This window comes from Meles meles, chromosome 6, assembly GCF_922984935.1.
Source record: "Meles meles chromosome 6, mMelMel3.1 paternal haplotype, whole genome shotgun sequence".
Classification (NCBI taxonomy): Eukaryota; Metazoa; Chordata; class Mammalia; order Carnivora; family Mustelidae; genus Meles; species Meles meles.
Genome location: NC_060071.1, coordinates 66,572,205 through 66,592,405, shown reverse-complemented (window position 1 = coordinate 66,592,405; position 20,201 = coordinate 66,572,205). Strand labels below are relative to the sequence as shown.

Here is a 20,201-nt window from a genome sequence, read left to right as displayed (position 1 = left end):
TGGACCATTTCCTTGCACCACACACGAAAATAGACTCAAAATGGATGAAGGACCTCAATGTGAGAAAGGAATCCATCAAAATCCTTGAGGAGAACACAGGCAGCAACCTCTTCGACCTCAGCCGCAGCAAGGTCTTCCTAGGAACATCGCCAAAGGCAAGGGAAGCAAGGGCAAAATGAACTATTGGGATTTCATCAAGATCAAAGCTTTTGCACAGCAAGGGAAACAGTTAACAAAACCAAAAGACAACTGACAGAATGGGAGAAGATATTTGCAAAGGACATATCAGATAAAGGGCTAGTGTCCAAAATCTATAAAGAACTTATCAAACTCAACACTCAAAGAACAAATAATCCAATCAAGAAATGGGCAAAAGACATGAACAGGCATTTCTGCAAAGAAGACATCCAGATGGCCAACAGACACATGAAAAAATGCTCCACATCACTTGGCATCATGGAAATACAAATCAAAACCACAATGAGATACTACCTCACACCAGTCAGAATGGCTAAAATTAACAAGTCAGGAAATGACAGATGCTGGTGAGGATGCGGAGAAAGGGGAACCCTTCTACACTGTTGGTGGGAATGCAAGCTGGTGCAACCACTCTGGAAAACAGCATGGACATTCCTCAAAAAGTTGAAACGTAGTGATCCGAAGGGCCACATATACCCGCATGTTTATAGCAGCAATGTCCACAATAGCCAAACTATGGAAAGAACCTAGGTGTCCCTCAACAGATGAATGGATAAAGAAGATGTGGTGTGTGTATATATATATATATACACACACCTACATACATACATATATATATATATATATACACACACACATACATACATATATACACACTGGAATACTATGCAGCCATCAAAAGAAATGAAATCTTGCCATTTGCAATGATGTGGATGGAACTAGAGGGTATCATGCTTAGGGAAATAAGTCAATAAGAGAAAGACAAATATCCTATGATCTCCCTGATATGAGGAAGTGGAGATTCAACATGAGGGGTTTGGGGTGTAGGAAAAGACTACATGAAACAAGATGGCATTGAGAGGGAGACAAACCATAAGTGACTCTTAATCTCACAAAACAAACTGAGGGTTGCTCGGGGGAGGGGGCTCGGGAGAGAGGCATGGGGTTAGGGACATTGGGGAGGGTATGTGCTAAGGTGATTGCTGTGAACTGTGTAAACCTGGCGATTCACGGACCTGTACCCCTGGGGATAAAAATACATTAAATGTTTATTAAAAAAATTTTTTTAATTTAAAAAAAAAATCCCCCCCCCCCAAAAAACAAAGATTATCAACATGTTTAACAATGAAACAACACAGTTTATTGCAAATAGGGAATAAGGCAGCTTCTACACATATCTCTGAAAGGTGATTCAGGAACACAAACTCATGTAATTACCTTTTGAATCTAGAAAGAAAAATATATCCTACTCATATAGTTATAAATAACTGCCAGTCTGCCCTAACCAACCAACAATCTTTGGTAACAATGTCTCTTGACAAGCATGGACAGGAACTCCCTTTTAATCAGGAGCGCATTCTAGCCTCATTTTAAAAGCGGACATCAGAGGCTACCTGTGATAGTAAGGAGAGAGGAGAGTACAAACAAGCCTGAAAACTCACAATTCAAGTTCATTCTGAGTGAGTTCCTTGATTCTGTTCATACAATGATCAACAGCATTAATGAGTAAAGGGATCCAACTATCTTCTGGCTGTGGGGTCACATGACTTGCTCTGCAAATGGGATGGAGAAAAAGAGAAGTTAAATTTATACTGGAAAGGGAAAACCTACTCTCAACAAGGAGCACAAAAACTAGTAAGATAAGTCAAATTTCTTTGTAGAAACTTAGCTGCTCCACAACTGAAATGGAAAGAAAACACCACACCCACCTTCTTCCACTTGTTGAAATGGGGTTTTAGGAATTGAGAATGACTGGATGGGTTCATTCTCAAAAAAGCTATTTGATGAGAAGTCCTCATACTCACTTAGTAATTTCAAGTGCCTTCTTTAAGACAGATACAAGTTTCGCAGACTAGAAAAGAAACAAAGAAGTTACTCACCCTGAGCGCCACATAAAAAGGGAAGGAGAGCTAAGATATACTAAAAGACTGAAGTAACAAACTATTTTCAAAAAAAAAAAAGGGCAGAAAAAAATCCAAACAAACAAAAAAACCTTGAAGGAAATTGCAAAAACAAAAATTCTGATTAGGGTGGCAGGATTATGGGATTCTTCTTTATTTACAAAATCTTATTAATATTGTTGCTATAACATTCTTGTAAGTTTTAAAAAATTTTAAATACTTTTAAATTAAAAAAAAAAACTAGAAAAAGTTAGAATTTAACCTGAATTTATCCCAACTGCAGCTCTAAATATATAGCAGAAACAGCTAGTGTTCCTTTTAAAAAAAGAATATGTACAGAATTTTAAGCACACCAGTAACAAGATAACATGAGAACATATATATGCCACCAATCTATGGTACACATTTTAAAATTTTTATTTGGGGTAACTGACAAGGCATATTACTAAAGATGCTTATTTCTTAGGAAGTCAATTTTTTAAAAAAGTGAATGGGAAAAAATAGTTAACGCCCATTCTACTTTAAGGTGTTCACATATTGTGAAGATATATTTGATGAATTTAATTTCCACCATCTAATTTATCAAATATTTCAGGGCTGATAGTTCTGAATGTAAGATATAAGCCATTTGGCAGTTTTACTTCTCCTTGCAATAACTATAGAGATAATGTGAGTCTCTAAAAACGAGACAAGAGAATTCTCTCTGGCACAGGACCCAGGACTTGAAAAAATACAATAAAACCATATTTTTATAAAGACCTTGACCCTCTGTAGTTAAATCATCCAATGTGTTTATATTAGAACAGAGTATGTTTCTGGACACAGATTTTTGCCTACACCAGGAATCAGAAACTTAATGATTTTAGGTTAACAGGATCCTAAAGTCGTGTGGTAATTCAGACTTTCTTTTCAAAGTAGCATTTTCTAAGGTCTTTGGATTCTTCTAAGTGATTACCCAAATGATTATGGAAGAAAGTACTACCAGAACTTAGGGCTTCAGTAAAGATTTATCAAGCAGAAATACAAGTAAGAACTATGACATTATTGTTGTATTTGCATCTAACTGACAAATAAATATATTCCCTAGAGCTTAAAGGAAATACTAGTAGGTAGTAAAATCCTACCAGTTAGGTCAGGAGCTTTTCCCTCAAAGCTGGTACTTACATTGATTCGCACAGTCAAGTGGCACATGGGTGGATATATGCTCAGAGCCAAATCATCCACACTAAGGGCAGAAAGCAAAAATAACCATTAACAATAAAAGGAACAAAGCTCAACGGGGTGGTTTCCAGTACACAGTTAGGAATGTGACCAGTGAGAACTTAACTGTCCCATAAATGCCTATCAATTCCTTAAATTGGGTAACCAGAATCAATTCTACTGGTATTTACTAAACATATATATATCCCATTTCATTAGAAATGGGGGGAAAAAAACTCCCTTGGCCTTTATGATAGGACATGATTAATTCAGTTTAAAATGGGAGGCTCTGAGGTCACCTGGGTGGCTCAGTGGCTTGGGTGTCTGACTCTTGGTTTTGGCTCAGGTCACATCTCTAAGTCCAAGCCTGGGGATTGAGCCCCAACCCTCTGGGCTCCATGCTCAGTGGGGAGTCTGCTTCCCCTCTCCTTCTCCCTATGCTCCTCCCTGCTCCCCTGCTCATTGCTCTCTCTCTCTCTCAAATATTTTTTAAAATGGGAGGATCTGAAACCATTAATTTAATAACTGACACAAGTGGAGTTCATCCATGGAACAGCACTCAAATGGGCACTACTTTAACCAAGCGGTAAAATTTAGTACCACCAGGTGCCTGGGTGGCTTAGTCATTAAGTATCTGCCGTCAGCTCAGGTCATGATCCCAGGACCCTGGGATCCAGCCCCGCATTAGGCTCCCTGCTCAGTGGGAAGCCTGCTTCTCCTTCTCCCACTCCCCCTGCTTGTATTCCCTCTCTCGCTGTCGCTCTCTGTCAAATAAATAAATAAAATCTTAAAAAAAAAAAAGGAATTTAGTACCACCAGTAATGGGACAAACTAACATTATGTCCCTCCCCCATATGATGCAATGAGAGGCACAAAATACTCAAATACATGATATCCTTGCTAAAAAAATATTTAACTTGAAAATAATCTATAATCATGACAAAGACAATAATGTGAATCCAGACTTTTGGATATTCTGCAAAACAAGTGCCCTTTAAAAAGTCAATGTCAAAAAATACTAAAAAGGACAGAGACTGTTATAGTTGCAAGAGACTACAACCATACCAGACTACTCCAAGAGATGATAACCTAACGCAATGTGACACCATGACAGAACCCCAGATTAAAAAATAAAATAAAAAAAAAAGCAATAAAATACATTTTAGAGACCAATGGGAAAATCTGAATATTAAATATTATTCTATTTAATGTTAAGTCTCTCGGATGTAATAACAAGAATATCTATTCTTAAGAGATGCATGCTGAAGAATGTAGGGGTGAAATGTCACTGATGTCTGCAACCTATTCTCAAATAGTTCAGGAGAAAAATGGCACATCTAACCATAGAGAAATAAACCAATATTGAAAAAAACACGAGCAACAGGTGAATCTAGCTAAATGAAGGATATATAGGTGTTCACTGCAATACTTTAACTTTCCTATAGACTGATTATTTTCAAAATAAAAAACTGGGGGAAAAGCTTGGGGTGACAGCATAAGCTAAGATCATATGCTGCTACTCACATGTTTTAAGTGGGGATCCCGCTTACCTAGGGCTGATCTCATCAGAAATATCCACAATGTCATCCAGCTGGGCGACCTGATCTTTCTTCCCATTCTCTGCCACTGAGATCCGGATTTTCTTCAGGCAAGCTTTGGACGCTCTCACCAGCGCAAGGCATGGGATTATGAGCTCTTGATCCTCCTCTGACCAGTATAAGTCCCGATTGTTTGGACACCCCAACCTATCATCCTCTTCATCACCATGGCTGTCAGAGTTGTCTTCATTGTCACTTAAGAGGCCACAGTATGGGTCACATTCTTCCACGGCCTAAGATAAGCCAAAAAAAAAAGAAAGAGACTGTTATACTTTCAGCCTCATATCTGAGTTATCCCAAAACATCAGTCAGCTATTTCACCAACGGCCACACTTGAATCACTTCATAAACCCCATTCTCACTCTCCTAGCCCAGCAAAGGACAGAGGGAAATGGTATAAATCACACACTGGCATGAGGCAGGAGATAGTCAAAATCCAGGAATGAGGATGGGACTTAATGAGTCAATGCTCAGGTCATCTCTTTCCTTACATTCTCATCCACTATCATGGAGCTGTCCCCTCACCTGTTCCATTTCCTCATGTGCATCCTTCACGAGATCCACACTCTTCGTCAGCATTGAAAGGGCTGCAGCTTTGTTATCTAGGAGTGAAAAATCAGAAGCACTAGAATAAAAGAAGAAGCCTACAATTCTGTCAAGTCTGCAAATGACAACCAATAGTGTTCTCATTTGAGAAGAGCGCCCAGGATAGTCAACAAGAGCAGTGGTTTAATGTAAAAATTTTCTAATACCTATCCTCTAGGTACCCAGATAGGAGTTAAAAAGCTTTTCATCATTCACCACAAAAAGATATAAAATGGTCACACAAGGGGCTCCTGGTTGGCTCAATGGGTTAAGTATCTGCCTTTAGCTCAGGTCATGATCCCAGGGTCCTGGGATCAAGTCCCACATTGAGTTCCCTGCCCAGCTGGGAGTCTGTTCCTCCCTCTGCTCTCCTCCCCCATTTGTGCTCCCTCCCTCTCTTGCTCACACTCTCTCAAATAAATACATAAAATCTTTTTTTAAAAAAATGGTCACATGATGTTTCTCATCAAGGTCCTCATGGATGAACACTACTTTCGACCTGGCTGGCACTACCTCATAAGCGCTTCAGTGTGTTCTGGGCAGGACCAGGAGAACAAACCACATTTGTTAGACAAGATAGGGCCACAGAGGGCTAAAAAAAGTATGAGAACTAAATGGACTGGGAAAATATATGAATACTTATCTTTTGATGTTGGTGATAAACTATATATATTTTACTAAACTGTAAGTTAAAATACATCTGTGCTACAAAACTAGAAACTAGATAGGAGAGTTTCTATATGCCTTGGCCAACAGAGTCAATGGCCCATTTCCCACTCTGACCCACCTTTTGGTATCTGAGGCACCTGCTGGCATGCAGTCCAGACACTGTTGTAGGAAATAAGGTCACTGTTATCTGGGCTGGAGAAAGGAATCAATAAGGATATATCAATAACCAAGTTTCCTCTCTCCTAAAAAGCCCTTCCTACTAGTCATCATTCTCAGCTGTTAATAACTTTGCTGTTGAAATGAGTTTTTCCCCCTCCCTGAAGCAATAAATCCCATTAACTAATAACCCCAACTGTAGTATTACTACCTTTGACCTGGAGTAATGAAAAGCATATCCATAAGTTGAGCCATTCCATCTACGATGTCCAGAGTGGCGTTCCGTACCAGCTTTCTCAGGGTGATTCCTGAAGAAACCCAAAGACTAAATAGGCTGGTCTTTCCAGAAGTCACCATCTGCTTTCTTCAGAGTTTAAGCCCTTCAGAACTTGAGGTAATGTGCACCCATATCCTTTAATTGGAGTGCCAAAACAAAACTCAGGTCTTATGTATCTCCCCATGCCATTTTCTTGCTCTTCCCACCATTCCTGAGTACTGTCCTCCAAAAGAGATCTAGAACAAAATCTTTCTAAGACAGCATGTATCCATTCATTAAGGTCAATGGTCTCTTGACAACTGTGGATGAAACAGTTGAAGTTTAAAGCATCTATGACTAAACTTAAGATCCATGAGACACATATTCATTTATAATTTTGGCATGATTATAATAAAAGCATTAATCTATAGGTAGAGTTAGAGGTCACTTAACCATAAGGGAGCTCAGAAACAAGATGTGATGTAATATGGGTGGAGGAGATGGGGGGGGCCCTATAGATCCAGCATCTGTAGTGGTTAGAATGGGTTATAGAGGGAGGAGCCAGTGAGAATTAAAAGTCTTAAGAGTCAGGGAAAGCAGGGAAGATGGTAACACAGCATCCGTACCTTAGCATGAAAGTTTATTTATGGAGGTCACTGATGTTATAAAATTATCCTTGAGTGCATTTTATGGAAGAAAGATACATTACATGCTCAAATTGAGGACAAGGTAAAAGTCACAGGATATAAACTATCATATCAGCAAAGAGCTACCCTATAAATGAAACATTTCTGTGCACACAGTGGCTTACCCTGATCCTTGGGAAGTGAATAGTATACTGCAGTGATTGCCTTAATGGCAGCATAGACTTGTTCGCAGAACCTCTTGGTTTCCTATGAGGTGATGGATCAATTTCAGAATGAAAAAAAACTGGATTAGATTCATCAGTCCATCTACTATAGAAGAGAGCAGACAACTGTACAGCATGATCTACAAACATTTTCTGTAGTCCTATTATGACTTAGGGCTTCTGCTGCTCTTGCACATAGCAGAGAGGAGTTAGCTGGACACTAGAGAATGAGGTGACAACTCAATAAAATATTAAAAAAACAGCAGGAAAGGGGCGCTGGGGTGGTTCAGTTGGTTAAGCATCTGCCTTCAGCTGAGGTCATGATCCCAGGACCCTGCATCAGGCTCCCTGCTCAGCAGGAAGTCTGCTTCTCCCTCTTCCTCTACCTCTGCCCCTGCTCATGTACACTCTATCTTGCTCTCTCTCTCTCTCTCCAATAAATAAATAAAATCTTTAAAAAAAAAAAAGCAGGAAAAAACTTATTCCTAATACTCTCCACATCATGAGGTACCCATGATCTGCTATGAGGTATTCCTCTTATCTCAGACCAGGAGTTGGTAACTACAGCCTATGGACTAAATTAGATCCACTGTCAGTTTTTAAAAATAAAGTGTTACCAGCATACAGCCAAACTCTTGTTTATATATTACCTCCAGCTCTGTTCCCACTACAAGGACAAAGTTAACTAGCTCACCTTCAAAGCCTAAAATATTTACTATTTCACTTTTTATTTTTATTTATTTATTTATTTAAGATTTTATTTATTTTTTTGACAGAGATCACAAGTAGACAGAGAGGCAGGCAGAGAGAGAGAGAGACAGAGAGAGAGAGAGAGAGAGAGAGAGAGAGGAGGAAGCAGGCTCCCTGCTGAGCAGAGAGCCTGATGCGGGGCTTGATCCCAGGACCCTGAGATCATGACCCGAGCTGAAGGCAGAGGCTTTAACCCACTGAGCCACCCAGGCGCCCCTATTTCATTTTTTTTTTTATTTGACAGAGAAATCACAAGCAGGCAGAGAGGGAGAAGCAGGCTCCCTGCTGAGCAGAGAGCCTGATATGGGGCTCGATCCCAAGACCGCTGTGCCAGGAACTGCACCTGGCAATTTGGCCTTCGCTGCAATCCTGTGAGATGAGAACCGCAATCCTATTTGACAGGTGTGGAAAATAAATCCCCTGGCTTGAGTGTAAAAGGTGGAAAGAAGGTGACTGGATTCCTAATGAACGAGGCAACACAAGGATTCCAGGAAAGTAAAGCTCACCTGTGGAGAGGGCAGTGGAACTCGAGAGAAGACTTCTGTCAGAGTCGTGGCTTCCCTTGACACATTCACAGCTGCCTCATCTGAGGGGAGAAGCCTATATGTTAGTGCCAAAAGGATCAGCCTGCAGCTGCTGCATGGGCTTTAAAAATGTCAGCCTTACCAGCTGAGACCTTTCAACACACCTCCCCAAATCACTGTTTCATATCCCCAACTCCGAAGTACAAAGGATTGGTAAGGTGAAGTATCCTGAGAGGATGCGGTGGGAGGGAAAGGGGTCAGTACACTGAAAGGCATGAGAAATACAAGTCCCCAACAGGAGAGGCACTCACTGAGTCTCCTCCAAAACGTCTCAGGATTAAACTCCTTGGTGGTCTCTCGGGCTTCGCCGACTAGTGGGTTCGGCATGCGGGCCGGGCGGGGGCGAAAAGAAGAGCACAAGTAAGCCCAGCCACCCCCGACCCCCACCTCCTCCGCCCGTGCCCCCCCGCCACCGGCCTCTTCCTGAACCAAGTCCGCCCCTGCCGCCGCCCGTTTCAACGGCGTCAGCTCACCCCGCAATCCAGGCAAGAGCAACCGCAGCTCCACCGCCAAGTGCCGGAGCTGCTCCAAAGGCGGAACGACGCTGGGGACCGCGGCTGTAGGTGCAGCGGCGCTCGCCATCTCACTATATCTCCTGGAATCTCCGGACAAAAGCGACCGAGGAAGGGGCCAGGGCCGCACCGCCGTAGGCGTTCCACATCCGGGAGTCACAGATGCGGGTGCGTTTCCGGCAACAACCCGCCCAACCCCGCCCCACAGCCCCCGCCACACCTCTTCTTATCGCGCCTGGCCGGGCCACGCCTTTCTCCCCGCCCTGGAGTTCCGGCCACGCCCCCTCCCGCCCCTGGCGGTCTGGTCACTATCTGTCCCTCCCCTAGAGGCCTGGTCACGCCCCTTTGTCTCCCCGCCCCCCATATAAGCCCGGTCACGCCCCTTTGTCCACGGAGGTCTGGGTCTGGCCACTCCTCCTCCCTCTTTCAGAGGCCTGGTGTCTCTCTCTCTCTCACACACACACACACACGCGCACACACACGCAACACAGACACACACACGCAACGCCCAGTCGGGTTCTTAATCAGTACTCTTTTATTTGATCAGCTGAAAGCACCCTCACCTAAAGAACTTGAGAGCCCATAACCCCAAGGGAAAAGAAGACTTGGAGCTAATATCTCAAGGGTGGTCAGGGGAGGGCCCAAGTTCCTACCGCTTACCTACCCCTCAAGTGGCACCCTTACCCGCTGCTGAGTTCCACATACTGTGCTAGGTACTTTACATGAGGTAACCGTAAAAAATACAGTGGGCTTCTGATACTCCCATACACACAACCAGACCCTGCCCTGTGGATCTCCTGATTAGAACTTTTTCACAAAAGTAAATCAATCCCCTGCCTTCCTGGCGAGGGAAGGAATCATGGCATTATTTAGATTTTTCTTCAGTCCATTCTGCGGGAATCAGTAGTGAGTAATCCCCCCAACTCCCAGATGTCCAGGTTGCAGCAGCTCCCTGAGGCTTACCCCCAGCACTGGCCTTCCACCTGCTGCTGGGGCAGAGGCCTGGGCTAAAGAGGCAGATGGTGACACAAGACCTTCAGGAGCTCAAGTGGCTTTTTAACTGTGCTATGAAGGTTCCAAGCTCAGTGGAGTTCAGAGTCCACACGCAACGAATGATAACAGGTGTCAACAGTGTTAACCAGGTCCGCAAAGGGGAGAAGAAAAAAGCTAGAGTGCCATATGTCATATGAAGAAAGTAGCAGGAATAGACCTGCCAGATGTACAGCAGTAACATAAGTAGGTGAACAGGTATAACTTTCAAGTATTTTCCTTGATGGAGATGAGACCGGAAGTTGTGACCAAAGCACCGCTGCAGCAAGCTCCAACATAGGTAAGCCATCAAGGGTATGTTAAAAAATGCCAGCTGGAAAAAGAAGCAGAACAGAACCATGAGCAAGACCTTAGAGGGTTGGGCCTCATTAATGCATTATTAGTGGCTCCTAAGGATATGTTGCTCTCTCTCGGGGGTTAATTCTCTGATTCTTTATGCTTCAATCACATTTGCTTATAACACTCACAAGAAGTGACTTATGGTTGTATACTTGCCTGTATCCTTTTGTTCATCTTAAAAGTAGGTATCATTTATGTTGAAGTCCTCAATAATGTTTAAGGTGGAAATGAATATATGTATATATATGTACATAAACACACTTTTCTTTTTGGCAGAATGAGGGGGGACTTAGGTATTTTTTTCTTATCTCTGTGTTTTTTATTAATTTTTTCTATTTTAAGTAAACTTTACACCACACATGGGCTTGAACTCAGAACCCCAAGATCAAGAGTCGCATGCTCCACCACCTAAGCCAGCCTGGTGCCCCCATTATCTCTGTATTTTTAATTAAAGTAGCATCATGAGTACTAGAATATGAATCAGAAGATTTAAGTTATAATCTAAGTTTAGCTGCTGTATAATTCACTCATTCATTCATTCAGCAAATAATTGCCCATTACACCAAATAAATGCCCATTACACGACAGGCATGATGCCAGGCTCTAGGCTAAGGACATGCGGCAAAGATGCATCATAGAGCTTACATTCTAACAGAGAGAAGAGAGACCAAAAAAATAAACACAAGGGGCGCGTGAGTGGCTCAGTGGGTTAAAGCCTCTGCCTTCGACTCAGGTCATGATCCCAGGGTCCTGGAATCGAGCCCCACATCGGGCTCTCTGCTCAGCAGGGAGCCTGCTTCCCTTCCTCTCTCTGCCTGCCTCTCTGCCTACTTGTAATCTCTGTCAAATAAATAAATAAAATCTTTAATAAATAAATAAATAAACACAAAAGATCACTATAGTTGTGACACATTAAATGAAAGAAATAACTGAGTCACAAGAGGGTAACTGAGAGATGGGTTCTCTGAGGCCTGAAGAGCAGGAATGACTCCGTGGAAGGAAGCACATTCCAGGCAGAGGAAACAAATAACCCCTGAAGTGGGACAGGTCTTGGCCTACTTAAGACCCATGAGCCTGGAACATGGTGAGCCAAGTGGAAACTGAGGCAGTCAGCAGGACTCAGATCATGTCGCTGCTCTGCTTAAAGGGTTTTAAGCTGAGGAGTGAGCTGATTAAGGTTTTGAAAGGAGTGGCTGCTCTGTGGCAAACTGAGAGTAGGGAGGCAAGGGTAGCAGTGGGAAGACCAATCTGGGTTCCTAGAGTGGACCAGGCAAGGAATAATTATGGGTTAGACTAGCGTGGTGGTAACAGAGATGAAGAGAAGTGGTGGATTCAAGATATGCATTGGAGGGAAACCGAACAGGGTATTACTTGCTAATGGATTAGATATAGGGTATTAGAGGGAAAGGGAAAAATTAAAGATACATCCTAGAAAAACTTACTGAAATTGTAAAGAACTGGAGGAAGAAGAGGTTTGAGATAGAAATGAAAGGCCTTATTAGACACGTGATATTGAGATGCCTGTTAGATATCTTAGGGGAGATGTGAAATCGCAGGGGATAGAGACTTGAAACACAGAGAACAAGTCAAGGGCAGAGATAACACATTTGGGAGCCACGGGCCTAGATGATACATAAAATCCACTAGTGGTATACTATTTATTAAAATATGAATATAGGGGTGCCTAGGTGGCTCAGTCGTTAGGTGTCTTCAGCTTGGGTCATGATCCCAGGGTCCTGGGATGGACCTCACATTGGGCTCCCTGCTCAGCGGGAAGCCTGCTTCTCCCTCTCCCTCTCCCACTCCCCCCTGCTTGTATTCCTTCTCTGTCTCTAATAAATAAATAAAATATTTTAAAAATATATGAATATAAACCCTACCTTTTAGTAAGGCTCAGGTTTTATTTGGTATAAGAGTGCTCCTGTGAGACAGCCTCCATCTACATAATAGAAAACTGAATGAGACTCACAACCTACTCACATATAAAATGCTGCCATACAGAGAACGTTCTGGTCTGTGGTCAATGTTTACTAGGCAGAAGTCTTCCCTGGTTGTCTCTAATCCTGCCAATCACCTTTGCTGCCCTGTTATGAGGCGGTGAGCTCATTCTGAACAATGTTTTTGGATCTCTTCCCAAACATGAGATCATTACCTGAGATTTTAGTACCTTTAGCCCCAATAGGTGAATAAAATACATAGTAGGTAAATACTTTCCCAACTATATACAGACATTTGCTACTGTTTAGGGGTGTGTGTGTGTGTGTGTGTGTGCGCGCGCACGCATGTGTGTGTGTTTTAAGATTTCACTTATTTGAGAGAAAGCACAAGCAGGGGGAGAGGGAAAGGGAAAAACGGACTCCCTACTGAGCAGTGAATCTGATATGAGGCTTGATTCAGGACGCTGAGATCATGACCTGAGCTGAAGGTAGATGCTTAACCGACTGAACCACCTAGGCACCCCTGTGTATTTCTTTCAAAGCAATCTTAATATACATGTAAACCTAACCTATTAGAATTTTCCCAAACAAACAGCAGCCAAGACATCATTAAAAAGCCCAGGTCTGGTTCTTGCCCAGTGCAGCTTCCCTGGACAATGGACCTATTTTTCTTGTGTGTCTATTTTTCCTTTCCTCCCTCTGAAACATTTTACTTCTTCCTTATCATAATCAATTTTGGTTTACTTACTTATTCCACTGTAAGTCCCTTATCTTATTTTTCATCAAGGGAAAGGCACAGTAAAACAAACTACAAAGCCAAAAATCTCTTTCACTTTTTAGAAACCCTTCCTGCCGAATGTATTTAGATGTTACGAGAGAGTGGTTGAAGAAAGAGCTTAGGAAGCATTTGAAAAACATTTGAAACATTGAAAACAAACAAAACAGCAAATATTAGAGATTGCCTTGCCAGTAAATTAGGAAATATGATCTGTGGTATTTAGTTTGAGGCTCTGGATTTAATTCATAACTGTTATATAGTTAGTCCAAAAGGCCAAGGCGTTCTTACATTCCATTTCTGACCTCTTACCTGCAGAATGCCAACTACAAATGTTAGGCTGCCTTGTAGGAAATGTCCATCAACAAATATCCCAAAGGAAAAGCAGCAACCCAATTTGCCTTTGGTGATCTCACCAACAAACCATGGTCCTGAAAGAGGCAATGGGCACAAAAGGAGAAGATTAAATGACTATGATTCTGATTATATACATCACAAGGTACATTTATAGGAATAACACAGTGTGAGAGTAGTCATTGGTAAGCATTTTACTGGCATAATTTTTCTTCTTTACTGATCTGTATGTTGCACCATACATCTTAGCTCCAACCATTTGCTCCTTTGCTCCACGTTTGTCTGATGATGAAGTCATCCGAGTACATGCTATACCTGAATAGATTCCAGAAACAGGTCAGAGTACGTTCAGAAACTTTAGAAGATTCTGTTGCAATAATAATCTTAATATAATGCATTAACATTTCCTTTAAGAAGCAAAGAGGTAGTCTGTGGTAGTTGATTTTCCAGATAACTGATATTTACTCCTTTAAGCAATGAAACTTCAACCACTTTCATCTTTCTAAAATGCATTTCTTGGGGCACCTGGGTGGCTCAGTGGGTTAGGGCCTCTGCCTTCAGCTCAGGTCATGATCCCAGGATCCTGGGATCGAGCCCCGCATCGGGCTCTCTGCTCAGCGGGGAGCCTGCTTCCTCCTCTCTCTCTGCCTGCCTCTCTGCCTACTTGTGATCTCTGTCAAATAAATGAATAAAATCTTTTGAAAAAAAAATAAATAAAATGCACTTCTTCTCTTTCTTATTAATATTCATGAATGTAGTCTGACCTTTTCTTGCTGACCCAAGTCATTACTTTGAACATCAACTATATCTCAAGGTTAACATGTAAAAAATTTAATTCCTTTTTCATTTAGAATGCCAGAATAACTTTTTGCTCCTCCCTATTAATGTCCTTCCTAGCATGCAGGTTTCTGGAACTACTATATTGTCCAGAGTGATAAATGGACAGTCAAGACTTCCTTTCTCAAAATGCAAATACCATCATCTGTTAGTAAGAACAGGGTTCAGCTTTAAAAAGTCATAGGTAATTTTCTCAGATGTTATTATATAACCTCCACTGGATATAGAGTCTAAAAAAGTGTTTTCCCTGAAAGTTTCAACTTTTAAACATGGAGCAACTTCTACTCTTTTAATGTTTTCTTTTATAGCCAGGAGCCAAATCATGTGCTTCACCCTCTAGTGTAAGGCAAGTGTCTAAAATAGCTTCAACCTATCTTCTAACAAGGAAACTAACCTCCAAAGGGCCATCTGCCAAAGCCTGGTACACAAAATTGTAGAGTGTTGTATTTTTTTTTCTCTAACTACTCTCTGTTCTCTGGTGGGAGTTACTAATAGGCAAAGGAAAGTCCTGAGGTGGAATAAAAGTATAAGACAAAGACTAAGCAACGAGTAGGCTAATCTACTCCTGACTTTAAGTCACTAAGGAACATTAGTAAAAAGCTGTAAATACAGAACCACAGTGCTTCCTGCTTCCATAAGTGGCTGAGGGACTAAGTATTGGGTATGATAATATAACAGAAGAACTTGGATATGCTTGAACTCACCGCTCATCTCAGATTCTCCTTTGTGAGCTGAGTTTTTAAGGGGTATCCATAAGTAAATATTCACTTAAGTACATACTAGGCATTGTGCTTAGTGCTGGGCATAGAGGTGAACAAGACAAACAAGACTTCAGTGGATATTCTAATGAGGGAAGAGATGATAAACACAGAAGATAATCATAGGTTCTGATAAAGTAAGGAAGGAAATAAAAAGTGTGATGAAATAAAGGATAAAACTTCAAGGTACTCAAAGAAGGCTGCTCTGTACATACACACTAATTATTTAATGGTCTTCTCAGCTTAAGTTAACACCGTGTCAACTAAATGTCCTTCAAACATGTTAGGAAAGAACTTTATTTCCTAAGATCATGTTCCAGGAAATGATTTATGAAGAATCCATGTGTTGTTCATTATGCTCTCAAGAGTCTAAATGATTCTTTTGTCAAAATACTCCATACATCTTTTGGCAGAATTCTTCACAATCTCATGTTTCCTAATTGACTTACCCAGTGCTGTATACAGGGTTAGCAACAACACAGAATAGTAGAAGATGTTTAGTTTGCTCAGGACATGGAGAGAAAAGGAAGTCAAATTTATAAATCCTGGAGACCCTAAACAGAATAAATTTGAAAAAACAAACAGTGAGCACACGCAAAGTTTTCTTTCTTTCCTTCTTTCTTTTTTTCTAATTAGTTTCAGAGGTAGCATTTAATGATTGGTCAGTTGCATACAACACCCAGTGCTCAGTACATCAAGTGTAAGGCCCATCACCCAATTACCCCATCCTCCCACCCAACTCCCCTCCAGCAACCCTCAGTTTGTTTCCTAGAGTTAAGAGTCCCTTATGGTTTGTCTCCCTCTCTGATTTCATCTTCTTTTATTTTTCCTGCCCTTCCCCTATGTTCATCTGTTTTGTTTCTTAAATTCCACATGAGTGAAATTATATGATACTTGTCTTCCTCTGAGTTCAATTTCTTTATAAGATTTTCTAGAAGACTTCCCTGGGCTATCTTTTGTTATATGGTAACTATACAGATGACACCACTTTAAATTCAGAAGTTGGCAGGAATCCTGAGAAGCCAGTCCAATTAGAACTGCAGAGAGTAGAAAGTTCAAGGCAATGGTGTGGTTGGGAGATACGCACATGCACACAAGCACACACAGACTTTTAGCTGCATAAACATGTAGGTTTGAAATAGAGTGCTGTGCTCAAAGTCTCTGCTTTCTATGGGATTTAGTATCCAAATGTACAAACTTCCAAGTGGTATATAAAAATATATCAAAGAAGTATCAAAGTTTCTCCAGTCTAATCTTAAGTATGAATATCCGTCCAATATTTCTTTCCCATATGTGACATAGCTCCTAACTCATTGCTATTCTCTTACTCTAACTGAAAGGGATCCCTAAAGCTCTTCAAATTAACATCTCTTAAAATATAGTGCCAAAAATGCCAAGCATATAGGCTTCACACACAGAGTAGCTCCATTCTGTGGCCACAGACTAAAATATCACAGATCCTCAACCTCAGCCAGCCATTTTTCCACTCATGTGTATGGCTCGTCATAAACCAGAAGACATGACTGGAAGCTTGGTACACACTGAGCACCCCTAGAGGTGAAAACTACTGAAAGAACCAGTCCCAATGAAAGACAGCCTGATGTAAATTAAATAGTATGTCTTTCCTAATAGGCCAACATATCCATTTTGTACTTAAAACACTGTTCAGTCTGACAGTTGATTTTGTACAAAACCTGGTAACAAATGATCTTTCCCACTTTGTGACATTCTTGCTACTCATTCCTCTCTTAAGAGTCATTCTTGTTCTAGTCTGGTACTTCTCAAAGTAGTCATCTACATGTCCATCTTTAATAATTATTTATTTATTTTTAAAGATTTTATTTATTGGAGAGCGAGCACATGATCACGAGCGAGGAGCAGGGCAGAGGGAGAAGCAGGCTCCCCACTGAGCAGGGAAGCCTGACAGGGGGCTCAATCCCAGGCCCCTGGAATCAGGACCTAAACCGAAGGCAGACACTTAACCAAATGAACCACCCAGGAACCCCAATAATTATTATTTATTGTAAATAAATAACCCTTTAGCCTTGGAGACAGCTATGCTCCAAATTTTTTTTTTAAGATTTTATTTATTTGACAGAGAGATCATGAGTAGGCAGAGAGGCAGGCAGAAACGGGGGAAGAAGGCTCCCTGCTGAGCAGAGAGCCCGATGCAGGGCTCGATCCCAGGACCCTGGGATCATGACCTGAGCCAAAGGCAGAGGCTTTAATCCACTGAGCCACCCAGGAACCCCATGCTCCAAATTTTAAGCATGAACTTTAAACGTGATTTTCTTTTTTGGCTCCACATTAAAATAATCTGGGGGAACTCTGAAAAAATAATCATGCCCAGGTCTCACTCAACAGAGATTCAGAGTTAATTGGCCTGAGGGAGAGGAGAAGCTTAGGTTGCAACCCAGGTGATTCTAAGCAGCCAGGACTGAGAAATACTGCTTCAGTCAGAGCTGAACATCTCCACCATGACAGGCCATTGGAATCATCTGGGGAGCTTTATAAACTACTGGTGCTTAGACCCTACTCCTAGCAATTCTGATGTGATTGGTCTAGGGTGCTGGGTAGACACCAAGATTTTAAAAGATTCCCAGAGGATTCTAAGATGCAAAGTTGAGAAGTGTTGTTTACAGAAAAGAACTGACCTGGGGTCAGAAGACTTAGGTTTCGAGTCTCTCCTTTGTCTCTTACTAGTGATGAGACTTTGAAATAACCTTCACAACCTTTCCAGTCCTTAGTGTCCTAATCTTTAAAACGGGGACAATAATACCTATTTCATAGGATTGCTGTATGGATTAAGTGAGATAATGTAGGTAAAAATATGTTGCAAATTTAAAATAACTATACAAAGATATCGTTATCCCCACAGAATGAGGCTGGGCCCCTCCCTTAAACATTTATTTATTTACATTATATGCAGGAACATATATGTGTACAATAATGGTTCTTGAACTTCTTCACAGAATTTGTGAAAATATATATAGGCAGGAAAACATTCAGTGGGATGTGTACACTCCCTCTGTAGTTAGCCATTTTACTGTTGAGTCATTGCTATGGTACTCCCCTCCCCTAAAATCAGTCCCTGATCCCAGGGATTTCATCCAAGCCAGGAAGGGGTAAGGAAAATTTAGTTCAACAAGTATTTATTGTCTGTTATGCACACAGTGCTGGGTGCTGTGAGAAACAGAAAAGAAGTGGAAAACAGGAGCTCCTATAATGAGAAACTTATAGTCAGGTTGAGGAGAAAATGTATATATACATTTGGGGTGGTTACAGAAAGCAAGGTGACTGACTGGCCAAGTACAGCATTAATTGTCAGGAAGGACTCGAGGGATTCAGAGAAGCAAGAGCTCATTATGACCTGGAAAGGGCGGAGAAAATGGGACGGAAAACAAGGGTTTGAGGTGAGCCCTAAAGGAGGCTAAGATTTAGATAAGTTTAGAAAAATAACTTAAAGATAACAGCCTAGGCAAAAGCACAGAAGCATAAATGAGTATGGTGTTTGTAGGGAACAGTGGAAAACTATCTAGGCTGAAATACAGGTAACTGGTAAAAGATGTGGCTAATTAGATAAGACCCAACTTGGAGGATCTTTAATATCTAGCAGAGACATTTAGTCATTTTGAGCTATATTGTGATTTTCCCTCCCATTTCTGTTTGAGCTTCATATTATTGCAATGTAGCAGCAAAAAAAAAAAAACCTGATTTTTTTTTATTTTTTAAAGATTTTATTTATTTGAGAGAGAGTGAGAATGAGAGAGAGAGAGAGAGAGCATGAGCGGAGAGAGGTCAGAGGGAGAAGCAGGCTCTCTGCCAAGCAAGGAGCCTGTGGAACTTGATGTGGGACTTGATCCTGAGACTCTGAGATCATTTCCTGAGCTGAAGGCAGATGCTTAACCAACTGAGCCACCCACGTGCCCCAAAAAGTGAATTTAAAAAAAAAAAAGATTGAGTACTATGGAAAAAGTACAGTAAGTTTGAAGAATGCATCTCACAGAGCTAAGGCAAGGATAATTTATAATAATATTTATCACTTGGTAATAGGATATTATGTGACACTTTAGAATGAAGACATCTGAGAATACAAGGAACCATGACTAACCTTTATGCTCTGGATATCCTCGGTGCCTAAAAGTAATGAGAACAGTGAGCTGGATCAGCACAATTAACACAAAAAGGACCCGGGCCTGCAGAGAAATTGGTGTTAGTATGAAGCAGATACATGGGTACAATGACAGTTAAGGTTTTTAAAATGGCTTCATCAACAAAAATGGAAATAACACCATTGCCAGAAATGACTATGCAAGAAAAAGAAATCATCCAAGAGCGCCAAACAACTGAGCCACCAAAAAAGAAAATTATAAATAGCCTCTGCATTACTCTTTCAGAATCTGGATACTGAGACTAATATTGAAACAAAGTAATTCTTAGTTATATAAAGTGATCAAACTGAAACAGTCCACCTCACTGGCCTAGAAGTAGAACTGGTTTTATTTCAAGTTGTATAAGAGTAAAGAAAAACCAAACACAGTGCACTGCAGGCTGAATGAAGTAAGTCGGTATTTTCTTTTGCTTTCTCCTCAGGGCACAATTCACTTGGAGATTAACTCACAATGAAGAGACATAACCTAGCTTCTGGTTTCTCCAAGTATGGGATCATTGGGATCGCCCTGTGCCTGTTGGGAAGGCAGAAATCTCAGGCGCCATCTCAGCCCTACTAAATCAGAATCCGTTTCTTGTTGATGTTCCCTGGTGATTCATAACTACCTCAAAGTTTCCAAAGCCTGATCTAGGTGACTATTAAAAACCCCCAAAAGAAAAACAAATGACACTAAAGGAACTTGTAAAACTGAGATACAAATGCCCATTAGTTATATTTCCAA

General features: G+C 41.2%; 2 protein-coding genes across 4 annotated transcripts in view; both read right to left on the bottom strand.

The window, feature by feature from the left end:
- Nucleotides 1-1,316: 1,316 nt before the first annotated feature.
- Nucleotides 1,317-9,453, bottom strand: CCNDBP1 (cyclin D1 binding protein 1). The gene is made up of 11 exons (XM_046010214.1): nucleotides 9,221-9,453; nucleotides 8,999-9,058; nucleotides 8,670-8,749; nucleotides 7,375-7,456; nucleotides 6,519-6,615; nucleotides 6,270-6,343; nucleotides 5,423-5,499; nucleotides 4,850-5,130; nucleotides 3,264-3,324; nucleotides 2,004-2,050; nucleotides 1,317-1,751 (listed from the first exon to the last, which is right to left on the bottom strand). Exons 1-11 carry the CDS (start codon nucleotides 9,327-9,329, stop codon nucleotides 1,637-1,639), a joined length of 1,083 nt encoding a protein of 360 aa, XP_045866170.1. The 5' UTR covers nucleotides 9,330-9,453; the 3' UTR covers nucleotides 1,317-1,636.
- A 318-nt stretch (nucleotides 9,454-9,771) lies between these two features.
- TMEM62 (transmembrane protein 62) overlaps nucleotides 9,772-20,201 on the bottom strand; it is a 55,024-nt gene continuing 44,594 nt past the window's right edge. For 2 of the 3 annotated variants that reach the window (XM_046007389.1, XM_046007387.1), the window contains 4 exons: nucleotides 19,421-19,505; nucleotides 15,759-15,863; nucleotides 13,673-13,791; nucleotides 9,772-10,622 (listed from right to left, as the gene is read on the bottom strand). In XM_046007389.1, coding sequence (XP_045863345.1) covers nucleotides 10,296-10,622; nucleotides 13,673-13,791; nucleotides 15,759-15,863; nucleotides 19,421-19,505 — 636 coding nt within the window. In that variant the 3' untranslated portion in view covers nucleotides 9,772-10,295. The remainder of the gene's footprint in view (nucleotides 10,623-13,672; nucleotides 13,792-15,758; nucleotides 15,864-19,420; nucleotides 19,506-20,201) is intronic. The other variant, XM_046007388.1, reaches the window with a different exon arrangement.

Coding starts and splice junctions, on each gene's coding strand:
- CCNDBP1 (XM_046010214.1), bottom strand. CDS start 9,329: ATGGCGAGCGCCGCTGCACCTACAGCCGCGGTCCCCAGCGTCGTTCCG. Junction 6,344..6,518: donor TTCATTACTCCAGGTCAAAG/GTAGTAATACTA, acceptor TCCTTTCTCCAG/CCCAGATAACAGTGACCTTA. Junction 1,752..2,003: donor AAGGCACTTGAAATTACTAA/GTGAGTATGAGG, acceptor TCCCATTTGCAG/AGCAAGTCATGTGACCCCAC.